This window comes from Ramularia collo-cygni (assembly GCF_900074925.1).
Source record: "Ramularia collo-cygni strain URUG2 genome assembly, contig: RCC_scaffold19, whole genome shotgun sequence".
NCBI lineage: Eukaryota > Fungi > Ascomycota > Dothideomycetes > Mycosphaerellales > Mycosphaerellaceae > Ramularia > Ramularia collo-cygni.
Window position 1 is genome coordinate 385,545 of NW_019716273.1, and position 12,237 is coordinate 397,781.

General features: G+C 47.3%; 3 protein-coding genes; 2 read left to right on the forward strand and 1 right to left on the reverse strand.

Moving 5' to 3' along the window:
• Nucleotides 1-293: 293 nt before the first annotated feature.
• On the forward strand, nt 294-2,313 carry RCC_09795 (probable MFS quinate transporter; the record flags this gene model as incomplete). XM_023775034.1 has 8 exons in its annotated part: nt 294-386; nt 444-480; nt 534-573; nt 623-853; nt 910-1,037; nt 1,133-1,262; nt 1,319-2,044; nt 2,094-2,313. The coding sequence occupies 8 exons, from the start codon at nt 294-296 to the stop codon at nt 2,311-2,313; spliced, it is 1,605 nt and encodes a 534-aa protein (XP_023630802.1).
• A 7,198-nt stretch (nt 2,314-9,511) lies between these two features.
• Nucleotides 9,512-10,701, forward strand: RCC_09796 (probable zinc-binding oxidoreductase; the record flags this gene model as incomplete). XM_023775035.1 has 4 exons in its annotated part: nt 9,512-9,617; nt 9,671-9,704; nt 9,763-10,600; nt 10,651-10,701. The coding sequence occupies 4 exons, from the start codon at nt 9,512-9,514 to the stop codon at nt 10,699-10,701; spliced, it is 1,029 nt and encodes a 342-aa protein (XP_023630803.1).
• Nucleotides 10,702-10,879: 178 nt separating this feature from the next.
• RCC_09797 (uncharacterized protein) lies at nt 10,880-11,590 on the reverse strand (the record flags this gene model as incomplete). Its single annotated transcript, XM_023775036.1, has 1 exon — nt 10,880-11,590. One exon carries the CDS (start codon nt 11,588-11,590, stop codon nt 10,880-10,882), a length of 711 nt encoding a protein of 236 aa, XP_023630804.1.
• Between the last annotated feature and the right edge of the window lie 647 nt (nt 11,591-12,237).

Sequence of the window (12,237 nt, forward strand, 5' to 3'; positions counted from 1 at the left end):
GTGTAGMCTTCCAAGACGGAGGTATCAACACATGATTTCCCCGGGCGGGCGTCTACTACATCGGTTCTGCTACAAAGAAGCCACTCTTCGCCGCTCCGAATGTTGTTCCAAGCTTCACCTCCTTTGCTGGACCCACCGCTATCATTTGCCAATCCACTCGACTGTCACACGTAAATCTGGAGGGTCACGCGCGCCTCGCTTGTTTGCTGGTGTATCGGACTGCGTCTGGACAGCCAAAATCTCACTATAAAAGATCACAACTTCCTGCGACGGTCTTCTAAAGCATCGACAAGATGGGTATCGTCCAGAGAATCATCCGCAACGATGCGGCAAAGACAGACCCAAAAGAAATCTACAATTGGCGGGTCTATTTGCTCTGTGCTAGTGTATGTTGTCCTTAAACCATACGCCTCGACCAATGCCAGTTTCTCATCATACGACAGGCCTGCTTTGGTGGTATGCTGTTTGGGATGGATACAGGTTAGTATCGACGATTCAAGTTTGCCTCACCAAGATTGCTCATGCTGTCCTAGGGATTATTGGTGGAGTGCTGAAGTTGGACCCATTTCGCGAGTGAGAAGTGCGATTCAACAGTACTCGACACCCGCTGACAATCCTGCAGAAAGTACGGACTGCCCAAAGCCTCGGAGAACAAAGTTCTCTCGGCAAACCTCGAAGCGAACATCGTCAGCACACTCCAAGCAGGTTGTTTTCTGGGTGCTCTCCTCGCCAGTCCGGCAGCCGATAGACTTGGCCGTCGCAGTGGTCTCATGATAGCAGCATGCTTGGCTATCATTGGTTCTATCATGCAAGCCGCTGCTGAGGGGTACTTTGGTGTTATGTACACCGGCAGGTCAGTCTCAAAGCAATCCAGGCCATATTACTGAGCTGACCTGTGTGCACCTGCAGATTCATCGCCGGCGTGGGTGTTGGAGGAGCGAGTATGATCACACCGCTGTACACCTCCGAGAATGCACCCAGAGCGATCCGAGGAGCTCTGACTGGCATGTACCAATTCTTCATCGTGACCGGAGTTTGTAAGTAAACTGAGGTCTGAAAAGCATTGGACTGTTCTTAAAGCCTTGGCTTAGCCCCTAAACCCTGAACCATCTGCTGACGTGAAATCTTTGAGGTATCGCTTTTTGGATCAACTACGGATCGTTACTACACAGCAGTGGCACAGTTCAATATGTCGTTCCTCTTGCCCTGCAAGCTCTTCCGGCAATCATCTTATTCTTTGGCATGCTGATCAGTAGCGAGACGTAAGTTATCGAGTCTCGATTCCCTCGCTGCTTGCAATGCTGACGCCGTCCTCGAGACCTCGCTGGCTTGCCCGTAAAGACCGCTGGGAAGAAGCTGGCCGAGTCCTAGCCCGCATTCGACATTTGCCGCTCGATCATCCGTACGTCCAGACTGAAATGAGGGAAATGGCCGACCAGCTCGAGTGGGAGAGCCGTATTATCAGTGGATCCCGACCCATTGACCTTATCAAGGAGATGTTCACGATCCCGGGAAATCGCAAGCGAGCTTTCATCACCATCGGCCTCATGATCTGCCAGCAGATGACAGGCACAAATGCCATAAACTACTATGCTCCTCAAATTTTTTCGAACCTCGGACTTGACGGGACCGAGTCGTCCCTCTTTGCAACCGGCATATACGGCCTATTGAAGATGGCCGGATGCGCGGCCTTCCTCATTCTCGTAGCGGACTCGCTCGGACGCAGGAAAAGTTTGCTATGGACTTCGATCGCACAAGGTCTCTGCATGTTCTACATCGGCACATATATTCGGATCGCACCTCCGAAAGCGGGCGCTGATGTTCCTCCGGCAGGATATGCGGCGATTGTGATGATCTATCTGTTTGCCGTCTTCTTCCAGTTCGGCTGGGGACCGGTGTGCTGGATCTATGTGTCTGAGATTCCGACCGCGAGATTGCGAGCAATGAACGTGGCGTTGGGGGCTGCCACGCAGTGGCTCTTCAACTTCGTCGTGGCGAGAGCGACGCCGAATATGATTGCCACGGTCGGGGAGGGCGGCTTCGGGTAGGTCGATTTTTGATTGTTGGGTGTCTCCCGCTAATGGTGATTGCAGTGCATACTACATCTATGGAAGCTTTTGCTTCAGCATGTTCGTCTTCACATGGTTCTTCATTCCAGAAACCAAGGGCATTAGCCTGGAGAAGATGGACGAGCTGTTTGGCGTTGTCTCGGGGAATTCCAAGGAAATGGACATCGAGCGAAGCGATCGCGCGGCGTCCGACGCTGCGGACAACAAGGGAGAGATCAACATCTCGCATGTTGAGAAGCGCTAGACGGGTGGTAGGGTGCGACGATGGCCGCAGGAAAATATCGATGTTGCTTTCAGCATCCTTCAAGACACATTTCCTTGGAGTCGGTCGATGAGTCTCACGTGCACCGACTTGAGATCGACWGGAGCGTGTCTATTCATGAGGCGGGCGAAGGTTCTGTGATATACCGTATCGCTCCCAGTCTGCAGCACCCAACCACGGTTGTCAGGATCGTCCAGAACAACCTCACCATCGTTCAGAACCCGCCCTTGAAATAGCCGCCAGCGATCGACGGAAGTGAAGCGCCAATTCGCCCAGATCTTGACATCGCAGCCGTTGGTAGTGGGGGTGAATTCCAGATTGTACTTTGCTGTTCCGCTCCAGAGCCATTTGGGGATCCAAGTCACTTCTTCTTCCACCTCCCAGTATTCGTGATGATGTAAAACTCCGCTTTCAAGGGTGAAATGTCTTGACGCCGAGTGTGCTTTTCGTTTCGTTCTCCTCCAGGTCGGATTCATGGAGTGCAGGACCTCGAAATCATGGAGTATTGTAATGGCCCGTTCGATGGGAATGCCGGGGGGTAATGGGGTGGAAATGGTTGTTGCGAAGAACTTTTTGGAGAGGCCGAACATTTTTGCATGGTGGTGTATTGTTGTTGTTGTTGGAGGGATGGAGTGGATGGTTACGATGATTGGAGAAGTAAAAGAAAAAAAATCGAGTCGAGATATAGGTCCACTGTCGTGATCCATGTCGGTTTCTAGTCAGGTGTATCAGATTAAGCTCAAGCTTGTGTCAGTTAGAACGCCAGCACTAACACCCTTACCACTCGGATCCTTTCCCGCGGGGAAGCTGGAGAGCCCTACTACTAATATTAGTACTACACCGCCCTCTACCACCCCCAACTGTCTTAATTAGGCTAATATACCTATCCGTGTCGCTACTAAGGCTTCTTAAAAGGTGTTATTCGTCGTTCGCTATACCTACGCCGCTAGATTAGAGCTAAGAGGCTATTAATATTTCGTCGCGTTGCCCTTCTTCGCTACTATCCTCGCTACCGCGTAAAGAGCGCCCTCTACGCCCTTCCTTACTACCGGACACGCTATAGCTATTATTACTACGCTATATACCTCCCCCTTCTACTTAGCCGGTATTACGGAGGTTATAGCGCTCTATATCGCGTAGGCCTAAAGCGTAGGCTATAATTAACGCGATAAAGCTAAAGAGGCGGAAGTTAATAGAGTTTAAAAAGGAACCGGAGCCGCTAGACGTAATATAGGATAAGGAACTAAATAAAGCCGTATTAGCTATAGAAACAATAGTAAGGCTAAGTAATATTACGGAGGGTTCTAAGCGCTCTTAGTAGTTATTATTCGTAACTCTAGTGCCCTTAATTAAGCGCGGAGGCATAGTAGAACTAGAATCCGTCTATTATCGCTATACTAAGGAGGAGTTAGTAGAGCTTCGAGCGCGTAATAAGGAAGAGAGGGTAGTAGAAGAAGCGAGGATTACGGAAGAGCGTAAGGAAGYAGAAYACGTAGAGTTCCTTAAATAACGGTATAAAAAGAGGAAGATTAAGAAGTAGAAGGAACGCTAGCGCCGGTTAGCTAAGGAAGCTAATACGGCGTACGCTACTTAGAAGTTAGTTAATRTAGCTATCGCCGCTCTAACGAAGAAGCGGAAGAAGGGTAASGGCAAAGAGCCKRTTATTATTGCTATAGCGGCGGTAGCTAGTCTATTAAACCGGCTACGAGTGTCGCTAGTAGYAGCGCTAAGCGAACGYATAGTRTTAATATTACGCTCTAAGCCGCTACTTAGAGATAAGCCGTTAGTATACCGRATAGGCCTATATTATAAGAAGGGYAAGGAAYAAGAGGATAAAGYATAGCTAGTTACCGGTAATAAGGAYAAGGCTAGTAATGTTTCGAACTAGATAAATACTATAATGCGGAATATAAGAGGTGCATTTAAAACAGCTAAGTTAACCGCTTCGTATAGCAACTTAGCGGTTAATATATAGGTAAGGCAAACGTAGAGGGACGATAGCAGTTAGYAYAGYATTATAAGGCAATTAAGAACGTTTTATAAGRRTAGTAAAAAGGACCTCCGTATAGTAGTRGACCTTAAACTAGAGCCTRTTRTTRCTCTTATAYAAYAACCGAYATAGTAGCGAACTGCTATAGCTATYTATCTTTATCGATTRCCTAAGGATTAAGCAACCTTAGTAGCTAGTAGTAACTTCTTAGAAGCAATTACTAAGCGATAGCCCTATACGAACGGAGGTTATAAGAAYAGAGGGAGGAYATACTTCGTTAATAGACGTAATAAGGCTTTTAACYACCTACCGGTATATAGTTTATGTCTTATAGCGTAGTAGCGAGGGATTAGTATAGGAGCCCTTAATATAGAGCATCTAGGGGATAATGTTCTTACTACTTTAATTAATAAGAAGGAACGCGGCGGCTATAGTAATAATATGTAATCCGTACGCTCGGCTTAGAAGCTTAATCGTTAAGGTAGTAGTAGTAGTAGTAATTAAGTTGTATATATATATAACAATATACTATTAACTATTACTCTAATGCCTACGCCTGTTATATAGCGAGATAAATTGCCCTCGTTATAGCTAGAGCCTAAGGATAAAGTTAAAGAGTTTATTAATTAGTATATACTAAAGACAGAGTAGAGTAGTAAGGTAAGGCAGCAAGCCCTCCATTCTATTAAAAGGATAATAATTAATAATAATTATTCGGTTATTAATATTATTTAAGTTAGTAAGGAACAGTAGATAACGAGAGGATTAATACCTAGCTATAAACTCCGCATTAAACGGTATGTAGAGGAGTTTAAAGCTATACGAAGGAGGATACGGGCGTTAGGGCGGTAGTAGCAATATTTAAGGTCTAATAGCTTTTAAACTAACGGTCCGTTTCCTACGATTTTTCTTCGAGCTTCTTCTCCGGATCGAGTTATTATAAGATCTGTTTTATATTATATACTATATACTCTAAAATAGTGTTGTTATAAGGAGGTAGGGAAAGTTCTAACTATAGTTAACCTTACTAAGCCCTATTAAAGCTTAGGGAAGTCGACCTATAGCCGGATATAGTCTATAATTTATTATAAAGTAGCTACTACACCGTTTTCGGTTAACGATAGCTCAAATTGTAGCTCTTAATACGCTCGAATTTTAAGTATTTATTTAGTAAATTTAGAGTGTATAGTTGTTACGTAATCTTGTAGTACGCGAGGTGGATTATAGGTTTTTAGGGTCTAAGCGGTATCCTTAGCATCCCCGCCCTTAAGTTAGCTTTAACTTCGCCTAACGCTCGACTATATTAACTCTACTAATCTTTTAGAATATTGCCGAGCGTTACGCACGGCCCTTTTTAGCTATATATATAAGTAAATTAGACACGAACTAATGCGACTCCTCGACCGTTATAAGCCTCTAAATCGAACCTCTAAGAAACACGAATAATTTGAAATGCATAGTTCGACATATTATTACTACGCGCTCTACCGTCCTTACCGCTAGTTACTACGTCCTTACTATTCCCTACACTACTAACCTACGAGGAACTCGCGGTTATCTTTAGAGATAAGCAACTTGCGGTAATTTAAGAGACTTTAGAGAGGATAATTAGGGTAATATCGTTAATATTAATGCGATTAGATAGATTTAAAGAGAGGCTTGCTATACTTAAGGATTTAGAGCTTCCTACGTATATATAATACGACTAGCTAATAGCAAAGGTAATAGATAAAGATTATATAACTTCTAATATAGAGCTATAGGTAACTACTCTTCTCGAAGTACTTAACTGCCGTTATTTCGAACTCTTGTTCCTATATAGCGTAGATAAGGAAGTCCTCGAAATTAGCGTACGTAGCTGCTTTATCTCGGTGTCGTTTTATCTATAACTTAAGGACGTTAAAGGACTATTCGATAGGGTTATAGTCTAGAGAGTACGGTAGTAATAGCTCTAGGAAGTAACTAGCCTATCGAATAGCCTATTTAATCGTTTTATTACGGTAGATTAAAGCGTTGTCTATAATAAGGATTATACTAGTTAGTAGTTAAGGCAAAACAACATAAATTAGCTAGTTAAGGATGTCTTTAGAGGTAATAGCTCCCTACTTTAATAACGGCCTATCGAGGTAGCCGTTTATCGTAAATRTAGGTACTAGTAACTACCGTTTAGAGCGTTTAGTTAGCGATTRTGTATCTATAGGATAGCTAATTAGTAACTAAGAGTACTTCCTAAGTGTRTTRTTAGTTAAGCTAAAACACTAACTTTCGTAACTACTATAGCTTTATCCTTATAGCGACAATAACCTACCTATAGCTATTCCGCTCGTTATAAGCTAACTCGTCGATAAACACTAGGTCCTTACGCCTCTAACCGGCGCTTTTCGCGCGCTAATGCGACCGTAATACCTTATTACGCTCTCTAGCGATGCTTCTAGTAACCTTACGAGTCTATCTACGCCTTACTAATAGCGCGTATACGCTACGGTCGCTAAACACTACGCTAGTATTATCGAATATCTACTAAGCTATCTTATCCGCGTAGGCGTCCGGCTACAAACATATATACTATAGGAAAGAGTCCTCTTAATCTAGCGTAAGGAACGGCGGACGGCTAATACGGATACCTCTAGGTAGATAGGGCGTACTAAATAGCTCGTAAAAGAGGCGTATCTTACTAATTGTTAGATAAGAAACACTATAGGCCTTACTAATTACGCGGTTACTACTATCGGTAGTATCGAAGGTAATACGTAGTTAGTAGTAAAGGGCGTTATCTAGCCGTTTACTAGTTGCCCTTAGAGGTTCCTATAATGCGTTAAAACAATAGCTAAAACAACACCTTTTATACGGACTACTTACCGACATAGTATAAACGATATAGGACTAAAATGGACTGAATTAGTCTTAATTTGGGGGTGCTAGAGGGCGGTGCAGTACTAATATTAGTAGTAGGGCTCTCCAGCTTCCCCGCGGGAAAGGATCCGAGTGGTAAGGGTGTTAGTGCTGGCGTTCTAACTGCCGGCAGTGCCCGATAACTTATATGCGGCCCTGACGAACGTTAATGTTTCCGCTTCATCTTAGCCCGTGTAGATCAAGGTGTACTGCAATGAATGTTTAAGAGTTGGAGAGCGCCGGTCGAGGGGTTTTTCATTACGAGCGCAGTCGCGTCCGATTCGCGCGGCAGGCACGACGGCGGAGCAAGCCATGGCTGCCTTCAACGACGCGACATTGCTTCGGATTGGAAAATGTCGACAGCATTGATATCTGCATGGACATTCCGTCATACATACTAAATGGAGTTCGGCGAGGCGGATGGCGAGGTTGCCCTGATAGCCTTTCTTGCTAGGGTCGAGTAGCCGGGTCTTCAAGGTTCACCATTCCACATCGACAACGCCGAGAGGTCTGACGACTGCTCATCATGGACGAGTCCAGGAGGTATGCGAGCGACGCCTCGGGAGGCGACGCTGGTAATTGTGAAGACGGAGTCAAACACACTACCAACGTACATGGTCAATTCTGCAGCAAAAGTCGTCGCGGACTCTAGCTTTCACCCACTAATCACAAAGCAGAGGATAGATTGCTGACCGCCTTGTCATATGTACGAGGGACCCGACAAGCAGACCGCCACCTTTTCTTATTCAGCAATCGAGCCTACGCGGCGTCTCCGAATGCTTTGTGGAAGTGTGGTCCAAGACAAGGGGTGTGAAGCTGACATGGATGGCGTGATTCTCAGAAGACGACCGGGAGGACTGAAAGGTTCTTCTGCTCTGGATCATCAAGTCGAGGCTACCTCAAGGCAATGCGCAGGCTAACAACTGACAAACTGGTCTTTGCTTTCTGCCGAACGCACCACATTCTGCCTGGAGAATTGGATGACCTTGAAGGTGAGGTGTTGGGAATGACCATTCCTTTCAAGCTGCGTTCAGTCGCGCCCTTGAGCAGTATCAGCAACGTTTACCAAAAGCCAAGTCAGAGTTGGGAAGAACTGCCAAGATGTCGAAAGTCAGGAGGGAGTCCATGTTGCTTGATCCGGCAGAAGGGACATCCATCTAGCTCTCCACCGCGAAATCGTGGCAGCACACAACTTCTCCATCTCACCTTCAAGCATCATCACGAAACATCATCGTCGATATGACGTCGAGACCAGAAAGACAGGCAAGTGCTGAAATATTGAAGCATTTGCCAGAGCCAAAGCCGGCGGATCAAGTGGCGGTCAATCAGCTCGCAGGGTAGTTGGTGGTCGATGAGCTCGCAAGAGCCCTTGCTAACATTGAGGCAGTGCCCTTGAATAGTCGATCGTAGGTTTCGCATCCCCGTCGACCTGGGAGACGAACAGCCTTTCTTCGTGCCGCAGTCCACGCTCTGCAACGCGCCCGATTATTCGTCAAGGCCACGTAAAACGAACACCTGGGTGGCGGCGAATCCGGTGTACTTAGTCCCGGCGAATGAGTTGCGGGCGGTTGACTTGCACGTGGGAAGGTGTAACCACGAACAATATCGCCATCTTATTTCCACTTCCCTCTGGACCTCTTCACATCGCATGCTTTACGGCGCCTCTTCCAGCCACTCCACAACCGCTACCATCGCCATCATCATCGTCGTCGTCAAATATGATGGCCCATTCGATGAATGAGATCGAAGACTTTGACGCTCTCTCAGCCAAACCACCCACCACGTCGCTTCCGTACTGACATCGTGCGTAGTATCTTGACACAACAGGGGGTACAAAGATGATGGCGAGTGCGAGCTATGAGTCGGGTGATGTCAAGATAATCACTGTCGCCGCAGCCAGAAGTTCGTACATCTCCCCTGAGACGAATACGAACGCAAGGAGCACCCTCTCGATGTTTTCCGAACGAGTTAAGCGCGAGAAAGGTGAAGTCAAAGGTCAAAGTCGGTGTCGGCGTCGGGGAAAATTCGGGAATAAAGGCAGATGTCTCCAGATTCCAGAAGCTTCACACCGTCATCGCAGTCTTCTCTTCTGCGTTTCGTGGTCACCACAAAATGGGCCGAAAGCAGGTGCTTGCGTAGACCGTGGAGCTCAAGGCAAGGGTCGAGCGACTGCTTAGAAATACGAAGTAATCTCCATTGCCTCTTCAAACTGCTCGCAAGTCCAATCTTCTTCTCTTCAAAACAGCTCTCTTTCTTTGCTTTCTCTTCCTCTCATCAAACCATCCACTAAACGCAGCAATGGGCAACAAATCCTGGACCATCAACGGCAAGACGGGCTTCGAGGCTCTCAGCTTTGCAGACTCCCCAGTTCCAGAGGTTGGAGATAAGGATGTTCTCGTCAAGCGTACGTACCATGCGTTAACTTCCAGGATCTTGTTTTTTCTGAYCTGAATTTAGTCCATGGAGCTTCACTCAACTACCGAGATCTGATGTGAGTTCTGATGAGAACGTTTCGTTCAAGATCCATTGCTGAGTCGGCTTTCTTATAGCATCCCCAAAGGCCTCTATCCATTCCCTTCAAGCGACGGTCTTGTCCCTGGTTCGGATGGCGCTGGTGTTGTTGAAGCAGTTGGCAAATCTGTAACTCGCTTCAAGAAAGGTGATAAGGTCGTCACCCTTTTCAACCAGGGTCACCTCTCAGGCTCTCTCGATTACGCTGCTCTCGGAACCGGCTTGGGAGGAGCAGTAGATGGTACTCTTCGCCAACAGGCCGTCTTCAACGAGCAGGGATTGGTCCACATGCCAAAGAACTTGAATTACATGGAGGCAGCATCCCTCACCTGCGCCGGTCTCACAGCGTGGAATGCTCTTTACGGCTTAAAGCAGCTTATGCCCGGCGAATGGGTTCTCACCCAGGGAACTGGAGGGGTGAGCATCTTTGCCCTTCAATTTGCAAAAGCTGCAGGCGCAAAGGTCATCGCTACTACGTCTTCCGCTGCAAAGGCCGAGACACTGAAGGGCTTGGGTGCCGATCATGTCATCAATTACAAAGAGGACGCGAACTGGGGAGAGACTGCCAAAAAGCTCACGGGTGGTTTGGGAGTGCAACACGTGATAGAAGTCGGCGGTCCCAACACCCAGGCACAGAGTCTCAAGGCCATCGCTTTCGATGGTATCATTTCCGTCATTGGTTTCATTGCTGGCGCGCCTGGTGAGACACAGGCTACTTTGACAGAAACGCTGCAGAACCTTTGCACGGTGCGCGGTATACTTGTGGGAAGCAGACAACAATTTGAGGCAATGAACAGAGCTGTTGAAGCGAATGACATTAAGCCTGTTATGGACAAGAAGACTTTCAAGCTGGAGGAGATTAAGGAGGCTTACGAGGTGAGTTATCTCGATGGCCATTGTGGGAGCATTGCTAATGGTTGGCGTAGTACATGTGGGATCAAAAGCACTTTGGAAAGATTGGTGTGCAGATCGATTAGGTTCAGCTGCAATTTTGAGCAAATACAGGACCATAATCAGTGATGAATCCCACAATCCATCGTGACATGCTTCGTTGACTGAGGACCTGCCTAGTTCCGTTCAAGTCGTCTCCGTTTCCCGTCGATCAGACACCATCCGTAGCGTCGTATGATGTGCAGGAATTGCTTCGTGCCTGGATCATTCCATATCAGAGTCCATGGAGTCCCCCGATMCAGAATCCTCCAACTTGAAGTGAAGAGCCATATCCACCACACTGCCCATCGTATCTTCGCCAGAGAGCGGAACGCTGAAAGACAGTGGTCCGTATCCGACGCCGCGCAAGCAAGATACCTTGGCCTGAGCATTCTGCAGCTTGATCTTCTGCCACGTTCCACCAATTTCGACGCTTCCCGGTTCTCCTCGTGGGAATCGACTCACCTCGAGGCGAAGCTGCACCGCTCTGCGACGCTCGAGTTCGATGCTTGATGTGGTGATGATAGTGTCCGATCTCTGCGGGCGAGGACGACCAGCGGATGATTCGTCCAGAGTTGCCGAAGTCACACGCTGATGATTGGAAACGACCCTAACCCCACCGCACCTCCGCCGGAGGCATATGACGGGCTCGTAGCTCAACCAGAAATTCGAACCATCGTTGCCGATTCTGATTTTACGATTGAGGAGAATAGGTGGGATCGCAGGATGGGCGTCGGAAAGCTTGARGAAGAGGGCGTGTTGTAGGGGATTGGATTCCTCGATCGTGTCCTTGAATGCGCGGCAGACGCGCTGGCTGAAGAGGAGTGTTTGGTAGTCGTCAACGCGAAGCAAGATGGCTTCGAGCAGTTCGGTGGTGCCGAGGACCTTCTTGATAACTGCATCGGTCTTCGCTGCCTTCTCGTTGGTGGACTGCATGTTTTTGGGAGAGAGTGTTTGGTGGAGTTGATGTTGGTGTTGATGTGAGGGTTGGCTCTTGATGTTTAGTTTTGTTTTGATTGAGGGGTTTGTTGTTGTCGGATGAAGCTTCTGGTGCTAACAAGCTCTCTCAGCTGAAAGCTCATCACATGCGATCCTTGGCAACGTCTCTCCAGCAGAGTACATCAAAATTCAAGAGAGACAAGACTCACTGGCACATTCGAGTACATTCAGAAGCTTTAGTCCTTGTTAAATCACAGTTTGATTTGTACTACAATGTAGTATCGAGCAGTCCGCATGGTAGAGTACGACCGCACATTCCTCGCCCGCACGCTGTCTGCCTCAGCTTCGAACTTGCCGCGTACCTGGGATGGGCTCAGAGATTCCATGGTCTAGGGCTTCTCGCACTTCCTCCCTCCRTCAGATACTGCTGGTGATGCTACTTATACATACAGTTGTCAAGGCAACCCTTCCCATCACCTACTCACAGCTTCGTCCGAGCCGCTCAACCTGACAGAGTCTTGTGCTTCGGCTCCTTCCAGAGAAGAGCCTTGTCCACGATACTACCCAAAGTGTCGCCTTCGATGAATTCAACGACGAAAGAGACAAAGTGTGGGCCGTCAAAGTAACACCTAATTCGAGATCCC